Source organism: Diadema setosum, chromosome 22 (assembly GCF_964275005.1).
Source record: "Diadema setosum chromosome 22, eeDiaSeto1, whole genome shotgun sequence".
Classification (NCBI taxonomy): Eukaryota; Metazoa; Echinodermata; class Echinoidea; order Diadematoida; family Diadematidae; genus Diadema; species Diadema setosum.
In genome coordinates, this window is record NC_092706.1 from 10,807,239 (window position 1) to 10,830,397 (window position 23,159).

A 23,159-nucleotide genomic window follows, 5' to 3' on the forward strand; every position below is an offset into this window, starting at 1 on the left:
GTATGGAGATCTCGTACATCTGCCGAAACAGATGAAATCAATACTATACCTTTGAACCAATTCAAGGAAAACAAACCAACAAACAGACACCCTCGTCTTTTGTGTGTTCTCGAAGCAGATGAGGAATATTTTGTGCACAGCAATATAAGCTGATGACAAGTCTGTGAGCGCAAATGCCCCCCCCCCCCCCCGCTGATAAAACTACTGTATATGCCATATATTTTCGCGAATCATGACTTCCCGACAATTTCACGAGTGGTTAAATTGGCAATCGTGGAGTCCTGTACTGAATAGAGAAATCTGTACGCATACATCACATTCATATCGGCATCAGAGTCAATATTTTTGTGTGTTTTTAATTTCGCGAAAAGCAGCTGACTCGCGAAATTTGCGAAAATGAAAACCTCGTGAAATATTCAGCGTATACAGTACTTTTGAAGGCTCAGAAAAGTGAGCTTCTGCTCTTCACTGCGTTAGATATCGACCATCGAATAAGAATTGCAATGTCATTGATGTGGTGAAGTGTATTCGCAGGTTGCTATTAAATCGAGACAAGGAAGTGAGAGCAGAGGGCCAGTTTTCCTTTCAGAAATGTTTTTCAGAAAGGAAAAGGTCTGCATGGCTGTGTGTTTAAGACTATCTCTGCTCAAGCGAGGGATCCCCTCCTAAACTAAACATCTTGTATCAGCCATCGCAAATCCTCTTGCCTTCCGAGGTAAAGATTTTCAGGTCGTCCCTCGAGCTGAGCCTCCAGGATGGTGAGATCAGTAGAGAGGATCAAAACTGCTCTTGCCCGATGATGGTTGTTTTTTTTTTAAGTGTTTCATCCTTTCATCATTTTTTTTTTCATTTTGCTCATCAGGCTTCGAGCGAGTTTACTCGTTAATACTGTCAGGATGTGGGATAGATACGTCATAACAAGCTGAGGTCTTCATTGGAGATTCTATGCTAAGTTTGTCATCCCCAGCAGGGACGGCAGTGTGTGCAGCGTTTGCTCTGCTCCAATATCTGTGAATGCTGCCCTGCTCTGGGGGGATCTCTATGCACAACTGTGTAATTTGCTTTCTTGTGTGAACCACAACAAGGCCTTCAAGTGAAAGTAATTCAAACGGATGACCCCACATGGTACCTGGGGAAAGAGTGTGGACAGTGGATCATGTGACCCAGTTGGATAGTGTCGTTGATTTTGTACAGAAAAATTGTGATGTATATCTCATGCACAGGAAGAGCACAATTGAGGATGCATTTGCTGTGTCTATGAATGTGCAAAATTACTACCTGTGCTAAGGAGAGGGAATTCTTCTTATTGCAGTTCACTGTGATATTGGACTCCGTGGAAAATAGTTGTGCAGGTTTTTGATTTGAAATCGATCGAATTTGCAGCCTATGTTTCTCGTGCTGTCTGAGAAAGGACTGTGTGGTTTCACGAGATGTTGTCATATATGATGAATCTGTTGTCCTCTTGAGTCCAAATGTGGAACCTGTATATCATTCACACCCATGAAATCGTAAATGTGGGGGTAACAGCCTACGACCACATTGAGTTGGGTCGTGAGGTTTATTGGGTCATGATGTTTATTGGGTCACAAGCTATCCAGTCCCACGCTGTAGCCGTTTATGGAAGTTGTGAAAGTATGCAGGCACTAAAGAGCCTCGAGAAAGTTCGTTGTGTGAGAATGTGATAGCAGCTGGCAAGTCGTAACGTGGACGTGGAATTATCTTGCCTCTGATGAACGTTGCTGTCACATGAGTATTCGAAGGGCCTTGGTTCTACAGACCGATATAGGCTGTGATACTTGCACTCTTCTTGCGTTCAACTGCCACTATTTATTTATGATAGCAGAGCTAACGGTGCATTATAACAATTTATAACAATTTACAATCATTTGTCCTTGTTGCTGAGAGACTTATATCGTATGGTGGCTCTTTTAGAGGAAAATTCAATAGCAGTTTGTGTAAAATATGTATGAGTCTGTGTGTGTTTGAGAGAGAAAAAAATCGGGGGGGGGGGAGGTTGAGGGAAGAGAAGAGAGCGTTGTATGTACAGTAAATGTTTTGGATTTGATTGCTGCGATACTCCCCAGTATCTACTGTGTTTTTAACTTTTCTACTCCTGCGTGCAAGATGCTGTTTGCGATATGAAATGTCAGCAGAATTCTAAGATGGTGGTTGTAGATCTGATGACATCTTGCTAGCACTGCTAAATGTTCTCCTACTTCTATCACAATTTGTTCCAATCTTTTTACCTTTCCACAGAGGTTTCAGTGAAGTGTGACTTCATTTGGGCGTAGTTCGTGATTTGTGGCGTAATATGCATGTGCTCCTTCTTTTCCATGTGAAGTGAATCGTGATCTGAATCTTTTTATCACTATATGGCCTATGTTTCAGGGGTATAAAAAAAAGAAAAAAGAAAAGAAAAACACACCTACTTTGTGGAATTTTTATTTTTTTCAATCTTGATCGTGGTGAAAGGAAGCAAAAGAAAGTGAGATGAGTTTGAGACGTGGGTGTATTTGCACAGACACATGCCCAATATTGAATTACCCCAGATCGGCAAAAGTGCACTCGCAGCCTCACCTGCGAGGCTGAGACGGATTATCCCATTGTCTCGTGCCCATACATTCACAGCCAGATCGTTGGAGGGGTGCTGAAAGTGAAAATCATGACGGACGTTTCATATCAAGTGACTTGAGTTAAAAAGAACATGGTAGTGTGGGTAAAATATATGGGTGGCATGACTGAATTGTATCGTTTTCAAATTGAAGAATTATTTTGACAAGTTGTTTTCATCATAACTGATTGACATAATGGCTTTCTATCAATGTAAATAAGCACCAGTTATTCAGGTTTTACTAGTAGCTATGATAAAAAATAAAAAAAATCATGGGCATACATAATTCATCTTCATGTGCTGCCTAACAGAAGACATTCAAAAACCATGAATAGCGCGGTCGTCGAATATGTGCATCAAAGCATATGCTCATTGGTAGCGATCGAGTTCAAATGAGATTTCTTTGGCTGTGTTTGTACCTCAGTACTTCATGACCAGCGATAAAGCTCTACACAATTTGTTACAGGGATTCTCGAATATATACGAACCGGCCCAACCTTCCCCTTCCACGAAACCCTAAGCAATGGGGGTCTTGACTCTATGAGTGTTATGAACCATTCCCTTAAAAGTCATTTGATGGTAGCATGCTTCCCAAAATAAATTCTGTGACAAGTTCAAACCATGTGAGCTGGTCTGCATTTTTTCCTCTTTCTCTATGGCTATTCCAGTATCAGTAGTAATAAATTTACAATAATAATGATAGGTTTTTTAATTTTTTATTGCCATGAAGGTCAAGGAACATTCATTTTTAAACAGTAGCAAGGCCAAATGGTAACCAGAACAAGGCAGTTTACCAAAATTATATCAGTTATTTTTATCATAAGTGTATGATATATATATATATATATATATATATATATATATATATATATATATATATATATATATATATATATATATATCATGTATCATATATATCTATATATTATATCAATATAATTATATTACAATGTATTATCATATCATAATTATATCATATTTTCAGTGCTGACATATATGAGATTCTGTCAGCAGGATTTTTTTTTGCTTTTGTTTTTGTTTTTTGCGATGGTTTTTTTTGTCTGCAAGCAAGACAAGATGTGGTAACTTGTGCTTTTCCACGCGAGCACACAGTGGTACTATCTGAGCCATGCCGTGTCATGCGTTCTTTTGGTCGCCCGGGACAGGCGTTCTTTTCCTGGTGCTTGATCCACCCAGCTGAGAGAAAAGCTCTTACGCTAATCACAGTATCATGTTGTTGATCAGTGGGGGGAGGAGGAGGGGAAGGGGGGTGAATAACGGTACGAAATGCACGATGACATCAAATGTAGGGACACTAGTGATGCTCTTGACTTACGCGTAGATTCATTGAGTGCTAAAAACTTGAGGTGTGAAATGTCAGTGATGTTTGATATATCTTTGGAGAGTTACTCATTACTGTTTTCATAATCTTATTGCTAGTGATGTCTATCAAAACTATATAACTGAAATTTAAAACATGATTGATAATGTTGATTATGATGATGATCGTAATGATTAAGTAATATATTGATATGAATGAAAATAGCTGTAATTATTCAGGACCTAGAGAATACTGATATTAGTAACCATAATGATGATAATAGTAACAATAAGAATTTTAGTAAAATATAATGATAATGAGAGTAAGAATTATGATAGTCATGATAGCAATAGTATTTCATTGTGATAGAATATCAAATCATTTTGTTTCTTCAAAATCTATCAACTCAACCAGGCTGGGAATATGTGTACCTCAAAATTATCAATCTGAAGAAATTTATGATTTTTTTTTTTTCAAAATGCAATTTTACTACCAATCTTACCCTTGGGCTTTAGACGGTATAGCACTTCTGTATTCTGCTGCAGAAGTTCACCACCATATGCATGAATGCAGTGCCTAATTCTGAGTCAGCGACCAAGACCAATGTGGTTGGAGAGGGAAAGGGGGGGGGGGGGGAGGGGGGAATATGTGCGATGACATTCATGTGGAGAGAATGAATACAATGCAGCCTCTGTGTTCTTGTGGTCATGCAGATTTCATGTGCATTCCAGCATTGAATGCAGCGCAACTGATATAATTATAGTTTAGATATATAGTTTAATAGCGTGCAAGCAGCTACATCAATACACCGTGGAATTTGATACAGTGCCTGTCATGACTCAAGTGCCACTCAAGAAAAAAGAAAAAGCCCCACCCCCTCAAGTATTTAAAGGGAAAAAATAGATTTTTTCTTTGTTTATCTTGATAGAGTGTGCTCAAAACAGTAACAACAGCTCTTGGAGTTGGGCTACTACTGGTACAACAGACAATTGTTGATGATTTTATGACTTTCAGAAGATTAGCTGGTCAGGAATCATATGTTTTGTTAAATGACTTTTGATGTGAATTAGTATTGTTCCCTATTGTTTTGAATGAGAGTTTCATTTCTGAATCAAACTTTTTGTCTTGCTAGAAAAAAAAAGTCCTGCCTCTGCTCAGATTACAATATTTCTAGGGTGTGATGTTTTTGGCACTGGGCAGAGAAAACCAAGAGCTTCTTGTACAAAAAAAAAAAAAATACAATATAAGAGCAAATAGATTTTTATCATGATCTTGTGTAGCAAATCATGAATTATATACAAGAGATGCCATTGTGTACAATAGTTGTAGCCAAGTCTTTGAGAAGATTATTTCTAAACAGACCTAAAGAAGGCATTTTCAATGATGTATCACATTCATACACCTTTGCACCTTTGCGGGGTTTTTTTTTTCCAGTTTTTATTCAGATTTTACTGGTCTGTTTTTGTCATTTATTACGAGAATCAAAGAATTTAAATAGACTTCTTCTGTGATGATAATGTTCCCTTTAAAGTTCTCTCTCAACTTAAACAAGTCTTTGGTGTGAAATTTAATCCACATTGTCAAGTACATGTATTACGCCGTAAGCCAATCGCTCAATAGGTTTGGTGTTACTGTTTGATAGGTGAGCTGTGCCATAAAGGAAGTATTCTTTTCAGTGTGTTTATAAAGGAGGCCTCCAGATAATTTTCAGACTTTTGCATTTGAACATCCATAAACTGGTTGTATTGGGTAAAGGGTTACAGAATTTAGGGATTTGGATAAGGAATAGGAATGTTTTCAAAATTCATAACAAATCACTGTAAACAAGGATGATATCACACAGTAGCAGCTTCACATGTATAGGAATGCATGATTTATTGGGTGCTCATGGAAGGAGAACAGAAGAAGAAAGCATGTATTCATTCTACACCACATAGGCCTATAGTAGGTAAATAAGCATATAGTATGGTAATGGAATTACATTTGCTACATTTAATACTGGAGTATGTGAGCCTCCTATGTCATCATCCTTGTCCAGTGTAACATGTTCTGGGTTTTGAAGAGTTGGTTTGTCACTTCTCGGGACCACAATGAATTATGTAAATCATCTGGAATGCCCCTTTAAATGTCACGAGCACAATCATCATGTGATATTCTCTTTCGTTTTTTATCTCAGGTGTATTGATGGGAGTGAAAATCCTTGGGCAGTGCTTGAATGCATTTTTTTTTTTCAAACAGTTTCAGCTCTGTATGAATTCTCTAAATTTCAAATCTGTTATTATTATGTTTGTTTTGTTGATGTTGTTCACCAGTACACGGTTGCTTTCTCACAAGTGCTGGTTTAGCAATCTTATATATTAAAGGGATGGTACAGTAGTGGTGGAGATGAGAATTGGGCTTTTCACTTTTTGCGAGATACGAAGAAAACACTTATGATATAGTACAGAGGATGCCATTTGAAGAGGAATTCAAAGTTTATTTGATGAAAATCGGGTTTGGCATGACTGAAACATCCAAAAACAAAGTAAAACAAAGCGATCGTAATAAAGTGTGGGTCCCACAATTTATTAGAATCGCTCTTTTTTGGATATCTCAGCCATTTCAAAAGCAATTTTCGTCCAATAAACGTTGAATTCCTCATAGAATTACATGCTCTTTCATATTTCATTAGATGTTTTTCATTATCTTACCAAAAAATGTTAGAAACCTGAACTTAGGTCTCAACCAAAACTGTACGATCCCTTTAATATTTCATCAAACAGCTTGAATAATATAATAAGTTGAGTGTGTGGTTGCATGCTGTAACGAGTTGGTACTCTGTTGTGGATACCTAATAATAGGCCTACAAGTGTACTCTCTAAAGAATGTAAGAGCAGAATACCCACTGCAGAGACCAAATACTACCATGACCCTACAGTGAACTTTTTGCTCTTTTTACATGGTGAGTCCGTCGTTTAGTTCCGACGAATTCAAGCAGCTATTTCCCTGCAGGGGAGGGAGAGTGGAGGAAGAAAATGATAATACTAATTTCCTCAAACTCCAGAAATGTGTACAACTATATGAAATGTACATGTATGTAATTCTTCATCCGCTGAATCCACATGCATATTTGAGGTAAATCCCCTTTAAAGGGATGGTATAGTTTTGGTTGGGGTGGGGATTCAGATTCTAACTTGTTGCTAGACCATTAGAAACCACATGTGAAATATTAAAGAGCATATTCTAAGAAGAATTCAAAATTCATTTGATGAATGATGCTAATCGGATTTGAAATGGCTGAGATACAAACACCCAAAAGCAAAGTAAAACAAAGTGGTCGTAATAAAATATAGGTCCCACCTTTTATTTGGATCTCTTTGTTTTGAATATCTCAGCCATATCAACAAATAAACATTGAATTCCTCTTGGAATCACAAGCTCTTTCATATTTAATAAGAGGTTTCTCGTTATCTCACACACAAAAAAAAAAAATTTGGAAACCTGAAGCTGCCTCATCTCAGCCAAAACTATACCGTCCCTTTAGGGCTATGTGGTTGTTGCGTGGGCCATTCAGTTTAGATTGTCTAAGTGATTAACAATTAATTTAGTAAATATTCATGTAGAAATCATCAGGAAAACACAGTCAGCCCTCGTTTCCCCAAACTATAATTTGCTTTACAGGAATCATATGGGAGGGAATACTGTAAGAAGGGGGGGGGGGTTGGAGTCTAAAATAGAGTAATCCTCTTATTATGAGCCATGAAATAAATCCACCCAATGTTGTGAGGTACATTGAGGGTAATGTTGATTCAGGAATTTTTGCCATGCAGACCAGCTTTGTGATGGGATGGGGTAGGATGGGGGGGGGGGGGGGCGTAGATGGGGGATAATGTTGGGGAAGAATGAAATCAACAGCTGTCAAGCCGGCGATCGTGCACTTCCCCTACTGCCAGACAAGAGACATCATTACAAAAACAAAAACAAGAAAATAGGGAGAAAGCGAGATGAAGATTAACGTGCCGAGCGAACTTTTCGTTCTTTGGGGAAAAGCGGAAGACCACATCTCTCGCCGTAATTGCATCGTCCTACATTTCAGGGGAAAGACTCGTTGGCATCCTGCTTACCAAATTTTGTACATTTGTATGGATCTATTCAATTGTTTCTTTGTATCGTTGTCCGATCTTCACAATAGAACAGAGTTCGTCGTCACCATACAGTGGATTACTGCCTCTCAATTTTGTCCGTCCATGTCGTGAAATCTATCGGGCATTCTTCAGAGATATAGAACAGTAATATTGTGCCATTCCCTGCTTACTCTGGGAGCTGGAGTTTCCAAGGATTTGTACGCAAGAATTAAAAGTTAGTGTCAATTTGTTTTCAGTGCATTGAAGAAAAGGCATCCATCCAAGGGGATGCCCCTTTAAGAGTGGCTGGCAAGATAAGTGAAATCTGCTGGCCTGTAGCATTGTTGTGGAGAGATCACAGTTTTATTGGAAAACGAGAGCTTTAATTAATGAGGTTAAACCACTCCCTTAACCCTTTTTGCGCATCCCTTCCCCCCAAAGGGAGGGGTTGGAAGAGGACGAGTGTGGTTTCTGGTCTTCTGTGCATTCAGCAAGAGAAAATCATGGTACAATGTACGATATACTTGCAAAGAAATGCATGAATCACCTCAGTGATCAATCAAATTGTGTGATCCTTTTTTTCAAATCTGTGTGTGTTAATTGTGCTATTAAAATGAATAAGGCATGGCAAGGAGCTCATTGTGCAATTGTACCTCTCGGCTCATCTGCGGCGTGAGTCATTGTCACTTCTAGATCGGTTATGATTTCTTTTCAAGTTTACAGGGCATCTAAAGTTCATGGTTCCTGCAAATAATGACTTACTATTAGCTAATTGTAAGTTGGGGGCGGGGGTCTTGCTTTCTCTGTAAAGTCAGTAGAAACCATTTTAGGGAGGGGGGGGGGGTTGGAAGACAAGTGCTTCATGAACTTGGGGCACACAGAGTTCATGACAAATTTTAGTACCACAGTTCATCAACGTGAATTCCAAGACTTGCTGAAATGCCAATATATTGATCATAAGCATGCATCTGAAGTTTTGGTTTTTGGTGTTGTTGTTGTTGTTGTTGTTGTTGTTGTTGGGTTTTTTTTTTTTGGGGGGGGGGGGAGTGGGTTGTCTTTTAAGTAATAAGTACCGAATATGTTTCTTCAGATAACGCAGAGAGCCACCACCATTAGTCTGATGGCGTAAAATCACAAAAGTATATAAGTATGATTATAAGAAGGAAGGGAGAGGATAACAATCATATTTTTCATGTCACCAAAGGAATCAATAGCGCCTCCTGGAGGTATCATAGTGCCCAGTTGTTGTGAGGACTTTCGGATGAGGCTAACCTACTTTTGATTACAGCTACCCTAGCAACAAGCAGAAATCCCTTCAAGCTCATTGGCTTTCACACTGATAACGGCTATCAATACATCATTGTAACTTTCGGTTCTGTCGAGAGATTACCAAGTAGTCAGTCCATGTGGATGATATATGTATGTATGATATGATATAGGCCTTATGTATAGGCCTATACACACACACACGAATACATGACTATGCACACACAAATATATAGGCCTAACAGTAAGAACAAGATGATTTTTTTTTTAGGCATAACTAAAATTTACTTTGTATTTCCCTCCGTAGTACTATACTGTTATACTGCAATAGGCCTTTACGATATCATACTTTACAATATTATACTATACAGTACTATACGATACAATACTATACTATACTTTATTGTATTATACTTTACCATACTGTTCTATACTATACTGTACTATACTATACTATACTGTACTATACTATACTATACTATACTATACTATACTATCCTATGAGTACACTTGGGTATGATCATCAGAAATGTTGGGCCCGACGTACAAGATGTCGGTATGTTATGAAAGTGCCCTAGTTTAGAAAACACCTACTCTTTTAATAATGATTAAGTGGCTTTGCGTGTTCTTCACAGGCATACACTTATCCAGACTCGGACGCACAGGCTGCCCTCGCCTCCGAGCTTACATTCTTTTGCCGTGTTTCACTGTGGAGGAGATAGCTATTTCTGCGTAATGTCCAGTATTGTGCAGCAGGGTTGGTTGCCCTTGTTGGAGAGGCTAGTGTCAAGTCCTTTTCAAACTGGGGGAGGGGCGGGGTGGTGTCTATCACCTCCCTGTTTCAAAGCTGTCTGGGTCGAGTGCACTGAGTACACACAGCGCTTAGAAACCGTTGTTCTCTCTCTCTTTTCTCTGTCTTTCTGTGAAGCTGTGACATTGAACTGTTTATAGTTATACCGCAGTGGTTTGTGGTGCAGAGAAACTGAGGAGGGCAATCCGCCCTTTTGTAGTCCGTCCGTCCGTGTGTATGTGTGTGTGTGTGTGTGTGTGTGTGTGTGTATGTGTAAGTGGTGGTAGAGAGAACATTGTGTGGACAGAGAGAGGAAGAGAGTGGAAAGAGAGAGCAAGAGAGTGAAAGAGAGAGAGAAGGAAAAAAAAAGAGGACGGAGCTCCTTCTTTGCCGTCTGACTCATTGCTTAGGGTGTCGGCAATCATTAAAAAAAAAAAAGTGGCGAGCTTCCACTTCCAGTACCGATTTTATGCCCTCTGGTTTTGAGCTTTTCCTCAGCGGGCGTCTCCGTCCGTTGGCAGAGCTCAGAGTCGGGTGGAGTCAGTAGACACACTCGGTCCCATTCTCACTCTCTCTCTCACCCTTCGCGCACTCCAGGCTCGTAGGAGTCTGGGTAAAGGAATTCCTCGCCGCCGTCGTAAAATAAAAAGACAGCCCCTGACTTGACAGACCGGGACCTGTTTATTTCTCCTGAAAAGAGAGAGAGAGAGAGTACAGACATTGCTGAAGAAAGGAATCAACAGTGCAGCTGGATTTCGGATAACCACTTCACTGTCAGTCGCCCGTCCTGCGTGAAGCAACATCTTGTCTAGTAAGGAGAAGTTGTGCTGCATACCTACTTTACATCCACATCGTGATCTGCCAGGAGTTGAATTAAAACTCGGAGTCTCGTCCCAGAGAGGGAGATGTGATGATTTTCTTGGAAGATTCATAATTCTTGACAAAGTTTCTTAAAGTGTCCTCGTCAGTTTGCGACCCCACTCTCACTCTTTGGAACGATAATGGATTATAACAGCGCCCGGTCCAGACTCTCGCACTTCCTCCTCGAGTACAACGATGACTATGTCTACCAGCCACCGCCGCCGCCTCCTCCAGGTACGAGATATGCGTTGCCATGTCGATGGGCCAACTTCCATGGCATCATAAATATGTGCATGCATCTGTATGCTCCACCACCCTTCTGGGTAGTAAAATACCTATCTCCATCAGAGACATTTTCGCTAGATGTTGTTTTTGCGAGTGATGCTTTCGTAAATGCACTATTATCCCAGCTTATGGTGGCATTTTCATGTGTTGCTGAATTTGCGATCCAACTGTGATTGGCGAAATTTGCAGGAATTACATCCTTGCAAAAATAACAGTTTAGACAGTACATAACATTGTACGTATACATATGTAGACCCTATATACAGTTTATTAAACAATGGTGATAATTATCAACCCTCACTTGAACTTAGTAGGGTTTAAACTTTTACGCATCAAGGTGGAAAGATTCAAAAGTTCACTGCTCTTTGTCCATCTGAAACAAGGAATATTTATACCGCTATGAAACCAAAACCACCGAGTGCGTTTTGTAATAATTCAATGCAAACGAACATGCAAAGTTACACATATGTGTACTTGTACAATGTATACCCACATTCATGTATGCACACTCATCTGATATGCTACAGTAGTCTGCCATAGTGTAAACATGCATTACATGTATGGCCTACTTGCTACACAATACTTGTGTATTGATTTATGTATTGCGTGTCAGTTTAATTGTTTTGTAGTCAAAGCAAGCAAAAGACAGATTAAATGTAATGTAATCGACACTGTGTATACAAACTGTAGATTAAATAATTGTACATCAGTCAAAATTGTTGATCAAAATATAATCAATACACACTTTTAAAGTCTATGTGTGTCTAGGTTATGGAACCCAGTCAATATCTTATCAGGACTAGTCAATATGGGAATTAGTCAATATGATAAAAATTGGGACTTAGTCAACGTAGTCAATATTTGGCAATTCAGTATGAAAGAATATGGGATGAAGTTGATGTATTCATTATGGGACCAAGACTATAGGACCCATTCAATATTATGTACTTGTACAGTCAATATAAGACCTCTAGAGTCCTTATAGTGGAAAATGGTAGCACATTTCTTCCGGTTCTAGGACAATTACCCCAGACACTTCCCCTGACCCTAACCCTAGTCCTAATCCTGAACCTAATCCTGAACTTATCCTGACCCTAACCCAAATTCGAACCCTAACTGTAACAGTTATCCTAATCTTACTCTAACCCTATCACTAACTGGATTTTTTTTTTTTTGGGGGGGGGGGGGGTGGGTGGGTAATTGTCCTGACATGCTTTCTTCCATGATGTGTCTCAAAAGAAAAGAACAAGAAAGCCCCTCTTTTCTTTCATTCCTTTTCTTTCTTTTTTTTAAAGTCAAGGATCAGATCACTCTGTCCCCAGAGGTCTGAACTGTGTACGAGATCCATGACATACCTTTGTACCTCCTTGGTAGGACAGTGCTTGCTTTATTTGACATTTTATGGCTTTCAAGGAAATGTCATCCAATATCTTCTGGAGTCCGATACATGATCTCTCCTCTCGTTAACGTCACACCGTGTTGTTGTGCGTGGAGTTTAGGTTATGATGTTGAGGCATGTTCTCATTGGGGAAAAAATAATGCGATGTATACAAAGGTGATGTTGGACCTTTCCCCGTTCGCACTACAACAAAAAATCGCTGTGTGAGGCTCTTGAGAGACGACACAAGATTTTGCCACAAATAAGCGTATTCACTGTTGGCTTTCACCGTGTTGCATGCAAGTACTGTCAAAGTAGATGTTTTTCACGCATTTCACACACAAGAAACTACAGTGTAGTGCAAAAATAAAACCATGTCGATATTTTTGCTTGTTATATCACACTATTTTATGTTTCGATGCCATTGGATAAAAAACGTGATGTTCATCTCATATGGCCAAGTGTGAAAAATTATTTGTGCGAAAATTCCAGCTTTTACAGTATGTCGATGATGTAAACAATATTTTGCATGTCATCTCAGGGTGTCACGGTCACACCTATGAGCCTTGTCATTTTAAATCGTGATGACAAACTTCATGCGAAGCGAGAAAATTGCCTTCGCGGTGTGTGATTTTTCAGCTAGCTCTTGGCCTTAACAACTTTTGGTGCAATGTTGCACATTGATCTGACATTGCAATTCTTTTCATGGGCAGTGTGAACGGCCCTCCTGCACATTTGTGCAGTAGTATCACCAAACTATAAATCAGTTTTCACTACCGCTTCACAGAGTTCTATCCTGTCGCTCGTAACCAGTTTTAACTGCCCCACATCTCGTCGTCGTAATACTTGTTAAGGATACATCCTGTTGGCCTAAGAGGGCGGTTACACTAGACAGCAACACGCCCAGGCAGTTGTCAACATTGCTTGCTTGGCGTTACTCACTCTTTTTCTCAGAAAGGCATGCTCTGTCTTTTACCCACAGTCAAACACAATTCTAGAAGAAAGGTCTGTGGTGTCGCCCACAGAGTTTGGGCTGCGCATGGAAGTTCAAATCCAAGTTGGAAGTCATCGTTAAATAATCTGTAGTCACAAGATGGGATGATACATTTACAGCAATTCCAATACTGAAAAGGCTTTACGAGTTCAAAATGAATAAAAACTGCATTTGTAATGATGTTTGTACTTTTAATATAGGCCTACAGATGTGGTAGTCATCCTCATCAGTAAAAAAGAAAAAAGAAAAAAGTCAACGATGATATATTTACTATCTAACACTCGGCATGATTGCAGACTTATCTGTAGGACACGAATCGCATAACATACATGTACATTGTATTACGCTTGTTAGTTTGCTGTTCCCGTCCTTGTTTTTTTGCCACTGTGACCGAGAAGCCAAACACCGGTGACCACCGGTCGTAAACGAAGTAAACAGTTCTTTTTGTCTCCATTTTTTTGTTCTTCCTTTCTCCATGCTTGACACCTTTTTCTTTTCTTTCTTTTTATTTACTTTCTTTCTGTCAATTGTGAGAGTGATCATGCCTATAACCCCAAATGAATTGTATTGCATGTATCATGCTGCTGTTGTATGTAGGCATACAATGTCAAACCCAACCTACTCAACCTACACACAGTACAATTTTAATGGTTTGTAAAGGTACACATCAAAATGTGCACTTTGTGTACTGAAGTTGACTGAGGTCATAGTACTGTTACGGAGGTCATAATCCAGTATTGCACAGTCTGTAAAAATATTTTTACCACAACTACCTAGACTGCCGGTATATGTTTCTGAGAATCTGAAATCATTACAGCAAATAAAGTTTTCCCTGACCTGTGCCATCATGAAAACTTCTTAGATGCTTAGAATAATATGTATGCGTGACAGTTTGTAACATTTGGATGTAACTCTATATAATAGCTTTCATGCACCGCGATAGTTCCTTTCGCATGTATGTGTATCTTGCGTGGTAGACGAGTTGCAATATTGACACAGAAAGGAGATGTATCTATAGTGTATTCAGGTATTGGAAAGGTATGTGAACATGCCTAGCCGTGAAAAAAACAAAAAGAAAACAATTTACTGGATCAAGTTGAGCTCCAGACCAGAAAGCAACAGAGCAAGGAAAGGGGACTGTTATCAAGATGTGTTGCGTGATGTGATGTGTTAAGTTATGAGTTCATCTATATTTCAACTTGAACAAAGCTCCCTGTGTGTTTCATACAGCAAATGTAGTGTGAATGATTTTCCAACTCAAGCAATTCTTTGTCTTTTTTTTTTTCATGAATCTGTTCAAGATATGCCCAGGACAGAATGTTCTCAAACATCAGCCTTTTGTGCAAGTTTTACACATAACAAACAAAAATGTTCAATTTTTGGGTCATAAACTGGCAGAGCAAACGATTGGCACAAGATATCAGCTGTCGTAATCACATGACTGAGACGGTTTGTTGAAGGTGCCCAGTGGGATGCAATATGGTGATTAGCAATTTCTCATATAGATGGAAGTGAAGGGCATTGATCATACATGCAATGTCTGATTTAGCTTCGCAATGTCCTTTCCTGTTGCTTTTGTTGTACTGATACTATTGTCAATCAAAACAACTCTCACTCTGTGAGAATTCCCCCCCCCCCACCCCAACACTATGCCCCCTCAGATATTCTAGATTCATAACTGCACATGTCTGGCTCATTTATCATAATCAGATAAAATCTTGTCGTATTTGCTAGTCTTGAACCCCATGGAGTCTAGGCAGAGAGTTTTATTTTTGCCATTAGAGTCTCTGCAAAAGAAGAGAAAGGGAAGAGACTGAAAGTGGAGACTATTTGTAGTATGTATGAGACACTGAATGTTTGCAAGTGCCGTGGTTCAGATGCGTGCATTCATCATCATTAAGTCGACAAATATTTTCCCACTTTCGCTTCCGAGGTGCACGCACGCTCTGTGTGGTGTGGAGAGAGCGCTCCCCAGCCGCACAAATGTAATGACGAAGTGCACGTCAATGCATTACATGGACCTCGTAATGTTTTTACGAGTGACAGCATGCCAGGGATATCAATTATTAAAGGGACTGCATAACAAACAGCGCATCCAAGTTTCAAAAACTTTTGAGTGCTTTGCATGGTCTTAAACATGCTACCAGATTCTCTGATATTGTATTGAGTATGTTGCATATGAAACATTTCCAACTGGAAGTGAATGTTCTGGAAAGGCTGTAAAAAAAAAAATGAAGAAATCTGTGACACTTTACAGACATTCTTAGTATTTTGTCCTAGTTTTTCTTACGCTTTACTAACTCTGACCCAATTGTTTTCATTGCATTCTCGCATGGTATCGGAATCATCTTGGTGCATCTTCCAACAATGTGCCCCTTTAAAAAAAAAAAAGAGAGGAAAAAGAAAAAGGGGATTTCAAGTCCGTAATGTAATACCAGACTTTTACTGAAACACAGCAAAGGTTAAGATATGCAGGTAGCTGGAACATGAAGGTAGAGTGAACCAGAGCATGGCGTGTAGTCATACCCAAAGGACTTCCTTGTCCACGCACTTCTTTGCCGTTTAAATTTTCTGTATACCATGCTCCTCTCTTGGTAAAGATGTTCTTATAGTGAAACTGATATCCAAGCCAGTCGTGTCTCTTGATGATAGAATGATTATGATGTATCTAGAGCCAATAATACTGTTGATGATGGAAATGAATAATGCTGTTTCAGTGATGAGTGTGCTGACAGCGATGTGTGTTGCAGTAATGGTGACAGTAATGATCAGTTATGTAGGTATGATGGTAGTGATGATGATGATGGTGGTGGTGATGATGAAAGTGATGATGATAATGATGATGATGAGGAGGAGGAGGAAGAGGAGAAGGTAGTGGTGGTGGTGGTGATGGTGATGATGATGATGAGGATGATGATGGTGGTGATGTTGATCTTGGTGGTGATAATGATAATGATGGTGGTGATGATGGTGATGATGATGGTGGTGGTGGTGATGATGGTGATGGTGATGATGAGGAGGAGGAGGATGGCAGTGAAGAAGATGAAGAGCCTGGTGAACATTTTGAAAATGGATGATAATGAGTATGGTGAATATATTGTGATGGTACTGATAAGAATACAAAGTTGTCATGACAGTCCTGACTGATGCATGTGTTGTCATGACGATAATTGTGATGATAATCATAATGATTTGATGAAAAAAGATAAAAATCTTAATCAATAATGCATGATGATTATATTGAATCATTATTGTGATGATACTGATAGGAATACATAGTAAAAAAAAAAAAGGAGTAGTTAGGATTGATGCAATAGTGGGTGCAAAGATATTGATGATGATGATGATGATGATGATGATGGTGATGATGATGCTTCCTCAGTGGTCACTTTATAAACAGATCAATTCAATTTGCGTCAATGTCTAATTGTAAGTTTTTATTATCCATTCCCTGTGTGTTCTTCAGGTGGACCGTCAGACCAAGGTGCAAGTTCCGGGGCGGGACGGAGAAGTTCGCGCAGCAGGCGGAGGGAGCACCACGAGCCAGAGACAAGATACAGATCAGGTGAGTTGTTGTTGTTTTTTTTTTCATCTTGGCGAGAAAGGACAGAGACAAAAATATGTCACATATTTCAAGTAGGTGTGTGGTCTTTTCAGGACCACATTCACACCCAAGAAAGAATACATGGTGAACCACAAAACCACCTACCACTATTAAACATTCCACCACCATTGAAACCCTTAAAGAATCAATACCTATATTGATGAAGAAGTTGATTTCAGAAAAAAACAGCAACTATTTGGTATGTGATTCTTGGTATGATGTTCAAGCAATATACATTACTTGTAAATGAATACCTCATAGTGTAGATATCTGTGGGTTAGCCATGACAGGTCAATGATGCGTTATGAACATACCTGTGAATATTGTATAAACTGAAATTGTTAAAATTCAATTTTACTCTGAGCAATATGAGTTGAAGCTGCTCTTTTATGTCTAGAGTTTTGTGATCTATGATTTTGTCTTTAAAGATGTTAATTGATTAAAGAAACCACTATCATATTGTGTAGAGTTTGTGTAGCTGTCAAAAACAGTCTACATAGTTTAGGTACCCTCCCATTACTCTATATACCCCTAAAACTGCAGCAATAACAAATGTGTTATTGTCCATGTCCAAGTTCATATGTTATCAATGTGGTAGTTGCTGTGGCTTGTTTGCTTTGCTGATTTGATATTTTGAGTTTAAATAGTAGTCTTTTTAACCAAATTGGTAGGTAGACCCTTGCTAATAGTTTGCCCTGCTTGCACCCTCGCTGGAGAATCCTGTCCCAAAGGGAGAGTTGTTTTCAGTGAAAGCAGCAAAAACATGGCAATGACCAATGAGAAATTTGGACAAAGCAGAATCACGAGGGGGAACAAAGAAATAAATGGATCAATATCACAAACCACTTAATGTCGCTATGACAACAAAAACGTTGCCCTTTGGCTACATCAGAGTGGCACCGTGGTCATATGACTGTAACAATTCCTTTGTATAGTCCTCTCTTCTATTTTTTTTCCCGGAAACATTTTTTAATGAATAATGGGGAAAAAAGTAAGGAAAAAAAGAGAGAAATAAACATTGCACCGTTCAAAGTACATCCAGGATAGTATGTTCTGACACATCAGAGTTCATATGTGAATTCAAGAAAAGTGAAAGTGTTTTGTTGACAGTGTAAAATGAGGAATACTAATCACATAATGATGGATTTTTGTGAACAGCCTTGCCCTTTCATAAAACAGTTTTGTTTTGTTTTTTAAACCAAAACACCACTGTGTGATGTAAACCATTCATCGTGATAAAGATACCTGACAAAGGTACTATGAACTGTCGAGCTATTTCAGCTTTGTGCATGATTATCATGATTTGAGTGAATTTCACACAGCTTTTATTATGGATGAGTAACCTATATCATAATGACTGCTTGTGTACAAAATAACGCTGACCTTTATGTACTGTAAATTCCCTTGTTTGAACCTTTCGAACATTAACACATCTCTTTCTGTTTGTTTGGGGGGGGGGGGGGACATCTCTGAGAAGTCAGTTTTTGTAGCCTAAATGTATTACAACATACAATGTTATGACGTTACCTTTGCTTGAATTCAACTCCTTTGTCTTTAATACAGAAACAGGAAGAAACCGTAAGCATCATTTGAACAAATGTGACAAAATTCTTTTAGAAGTGCTTTCATATCTCTGCACATGGTAAAACCTGTAATGCGTTCAAAGTTTGACGTGTGTTATTCTGTTTACCAACCGGCACCTTAACACCAAATTTGGTCTAAATTAGGAAGGGTTGCGCACAGGCTTGTACCTCAGAGGGAAAAAAAAAACACAAAAGTTTCTATAAAACTAAAAGCAGTAGAAGCAATCGGCAAGTCAGTGGAAGTTTTGAGTGAAATTGGAAATGTGTTCTCGAAATTTGCTTGGTCATGTGATAATGATTTCCTCCAAGGATACTGGCCATTAATATTACTCAGAATCTTATTCTTAGAACGTCACATATTTCTAAAGTTCTAAGGCCTTTCTGCAGATGCATTTAAAGGAAACCAAATCCCAAAGAGAAATGTGGATTTAGTGAAAGCAGCATCATTAGTAGAACACATCAGTGAAAGTTTGAGGAAAATCGGACAATCGATGCAAAAGTTATGAATTTCTAAAGTTTTGGTGTTGGAACCACTGGATGAGGAGACTACTTGAGTTTATGGCATCCTGTGTGGACAACAATGACAAAGAAAATTTAAAGAAAATTCAGCATGCTTTCACTTTTCTAGCATAATGAAAGAGCACTTGACTAACTGCTTTCAGAAAGCAGGGGGGATAATTACTACCCTTAACACATGTCATAAAAATGAATTTTTATGGAGTTCCCTTTATATTACTCATCTTCTTCTCGGAACATCACATAAAATATTCCAAAGTTCTAAAGGCCCTCCTGCAGATGCATCGATATTGTCAAACATCACACCAAGTACCATTTCTTTTTTTTTCTCTCTCTCTCTCTTGATGATATACTGTCCAGTTCAATCCTTGGAGGCTAATGTGAAAAATGAAATGGAATTGAATTTGATTTGTACTCATTGCATTTTGGCCATCGGTATAATGATAATGCATCGCGATCTACATCTTTCAGCCGAACAAACTGTCCAAAATGGAATGAGAGTGAGGTTGAATTAAGTTTAATGGAACATTCAATAAAGGAAGAGACACTGTTTTCACGATATACAATTTAAAAGAAGTTTTTCTGTTTGTTCTTTTGAACAAGAGAGCATGTTATGTGTTACTTGTTATTTCCTATAATGAAGTCATGGTCACATGCCCAAGACAGCTTGTTATTAAGATCCTTTTGGATTGCTGTGTCACATGATTAATCCATTGAATGTCAGGAACCACATTTCCATCATACGATCCTGTGTTTTGTTATTCTAAATATTAATTTTCATTGTTAGTATTTCAAGACGTGGAATTAAAAAAAAAAATAAAAAATCTGACATTTGAACCCTTATTTTGGTCATGATGTACCATTTTTTGTTTTCATTTCAGAACTGTCAAAATCCTCTAAATTGCCAAATCTGAAACTTCACGTACCAAAATTGGCAACACTTTTTAGAAGATCGAAGTTAAGATTTCTGTCTAAATTTGGTGATATCTTTATCATGGTCTCAGATTTGGGGAGATTTGATGATTTAAATCAGCTCCATCTAGTCTTTGCCTAATACATTATGCAGTAGAATTCAGAGCTGCTGATGTATTGAGGACTACAAGATATTTTCTGCACCAAAATTTTCAGAGTACTTGATGAATTTTAACTGATGATTTCAGAAAAGTTATGAGGAATTAACAGTTATCTGTTTTCTCTCAAAGTTTCACTGTCTGCTTGTGTGTACATGAGCTTTTTATTAACAGCTGCATCATCTTGGTAGATTTTTCCTATTAAAAGGGAAATCCAGATCAGTTAAAGATAGTCTAAAAAGAAAGAAAAAAATTATAAGCGCAACAGTGAAAATTTGATCAAAATTGGATAAAAATGGGGAAGTTATAACATTGTGAGTTTTCGCTTATCTTTACAAAGCAGTTCTCAAACATTTGATGTATAGTTATAAATGAGTGAGTTGGTGATGTCATTACCTCACAATTTTCCATTGCTAGTGTACAATAAGGTGATGAAAATTCAATTTTTCTACCATGAATGTATAAAACATAATTATATTCCTGGCTGAGTAACTTCAAAATCAAGATCAGTCAGATATATTAAGGATTTGAGACTGGGGCATGATTGCACTTTTGAAAATAAAAAAATTGGGAATTTCGTAATTTTGTATACAAATTATATGGCAAGTTGTAAAGGTGATGACATCATAAGTTCACTCATTTTAATATTCAGATTGACTATTCAAGGATTGATTTGTGAAAATTCGCAAAACTTCACACCTTCCGTGATTCTTATCCAATTGTGATTAATTTTTCACTGTCTTTTAAAAAAAAGAATGATACTTTCGTGATAAACTGACTTTTTACTGGTCTGGAATTTCCTTTTTAGTTCAGAAAGCCTGTACTGGTTACAGAGAAAGCAGCATTACAAGGGTGGACAAATGCTTCCATGAATGTATCTGTTTCAGACAATTTGGATACAAAATTCTGTTTGCATTCATACTGTAATTGAAGAATATCTTGTGCACCATCTCCCGGCAGAATACTGTAAAACTGGAAATTTTCTTGTGCATGAAACTTTCATGAATTTTGCGAGGAGCCATGATTTGCGAAAGTAAAATGCACGCAAAAGGTTTTGTGTTCAGAAGGCATTGAATGCCAATGGCAATTTGCAAAAGTTTTATGCTGTGAAAAAGGTCATCGGCTTCAATTTGCGAAAGTTTCATGCTGTAAATGTTTCTGACTTTACAGTAGCCTCATTGAGGTGCTGTCATGGGTCATCTGAATGCTGGGCACCCATAATCAGACAAGACCAGCCAGAATCGAAACCACTGGCTGCCTATTTCCCCCAGGGGGGCTTGGACCTGTGACCCACTGAACTCGCTTGACTTATCCCCAGGGGCACTTTCTAAAAACGGAATGAGGCGAAACAAAACAGAACAGAACAAAATAGGGGACGCAACAGAGCAAAGCACAAACGGTTTTAAGAACCTGAGCTCGTTTGGGGTCCGATAGCTCGTGCATAACATGTCTGAGCACGTCTGGTTTGACGTTCCTGTCTGGTCGGAGAATGGCATTGGCACTGCTGGCACAATGGGTTTTCAGGGAAATGGCATTCCCCTGGTAGTAAAGAAAAATCCTCTTTGTGTTTATGTGGTTGTGACTGGTGTGTTTTCTTACTTTCCTCTCATATTTTCTTTTTTCTCTACTTTTGCCATTTGAAATTTGTTTGCACATAAGTTTTCCTAATCATCTATTTAAAAAAGAAAAGAAAAGTATGTACATGAAGATGCTTTCTTTAGCATGAACATTATTGAATGAAAATTATTGAATTATAACAAAGTTGCTTTCAGAAACCCCTGAAGTGATACAGAAATAATCTTGCTGTTCAAAATTGTCACATAAGTCTTTTGGAGTGTGGGGTGTGATTCAGTGATATTCTGGCATAATTGTGCAATCCTGTAACCTTCCTAGCACAAGCACAAAAGAAGCATCTAAAGGGATATCATAGTTTTGGTTGATATGGGGATTCAGCTTTCAGCTTATTGTGAGATAATTAGAAGCCACATATGAAATATCAAAGAGCATACAATTCTAAAAAGGAATTCAAAGTCTATTTGATGAAAATCGGTTTTGAAATGGTTGAGATATATCCAAAAACAAAGTAAAACAAAGCAGTCCAAATAAAAAGCAGAGCTACCAAAATCTCAGCTGTTTCAAAACCAATTTTCATCAAATAACCTCTGATTTTCTCTTCGAGTGTATGCTCTTTCATATTGCTGAAGTGTCGTCTTCTAATCATCTTCTTTAAAAGGAGTGAAAACTTGAAGCCCCATCTCAACCAAAACTATACCATTCCTTTAAAGGTGACATGTGCAATCATTCGAGTATCCTTGGCAACATGGCAAATATACAAGTATTTAAAGGACAAGTTCACCTTCATAAACATAAGGATTGAGAGAATGCAGCTATATTAGTAGAACACATCAGTGAAAGTTTGAGGAAAATCGGACAATCGATGCAAAAGTTATGAATTTTTAAAATTTTTGAGTTGGAACCGCTGGATGAGGAGACTACTAAGGCTCGTGATGTCATATGAGTACAACAGTATAAAGAAAATGTAAAGAAAATTCAACATATTTTCACTTTTTTCGCATAATAAAAGAGCACTTGACTTGCCTCTTTCTAAAGGCGATTGGAATAATATTACCCATAACATATGTCAGTAACAAGTCAAGGGAATGTGTACTTTTTTCAAAAGATGAAATTTTGTGAAATTCTCTTTATATTTTCCTTATATTGTTGTACGCATGTGACATCATACACTGCAGTAGTCTTCTCATCCAGCGGTGACTGCA

At 38.3% G+C, this 23,159-nt stretch overlaps 1 protein-coding gene across 1 annotated transcript in view; it reads left to right on the forward strand.

Annotated features, from left to right (window-relative positions):
* Positions 1–23,159, forward strand: part of LOC140245362 (disco-interacting protein 2 homolog C-like) — a 180,750-nt gene that overhangs the window by 110,314 nt on the left and 47,277 nt on the right. Inside the window, exon 3 of the mRNA XM_072324940.1 lies at positions 17,076–17,174. Within this exon, the coding sequence (XP_072181041.1) occupies positions 17,076–17,174 (99 nt within the window). The remainder of the gene's footprint in view (positions 1–17,075; positions 17,175–23,159) is intronic.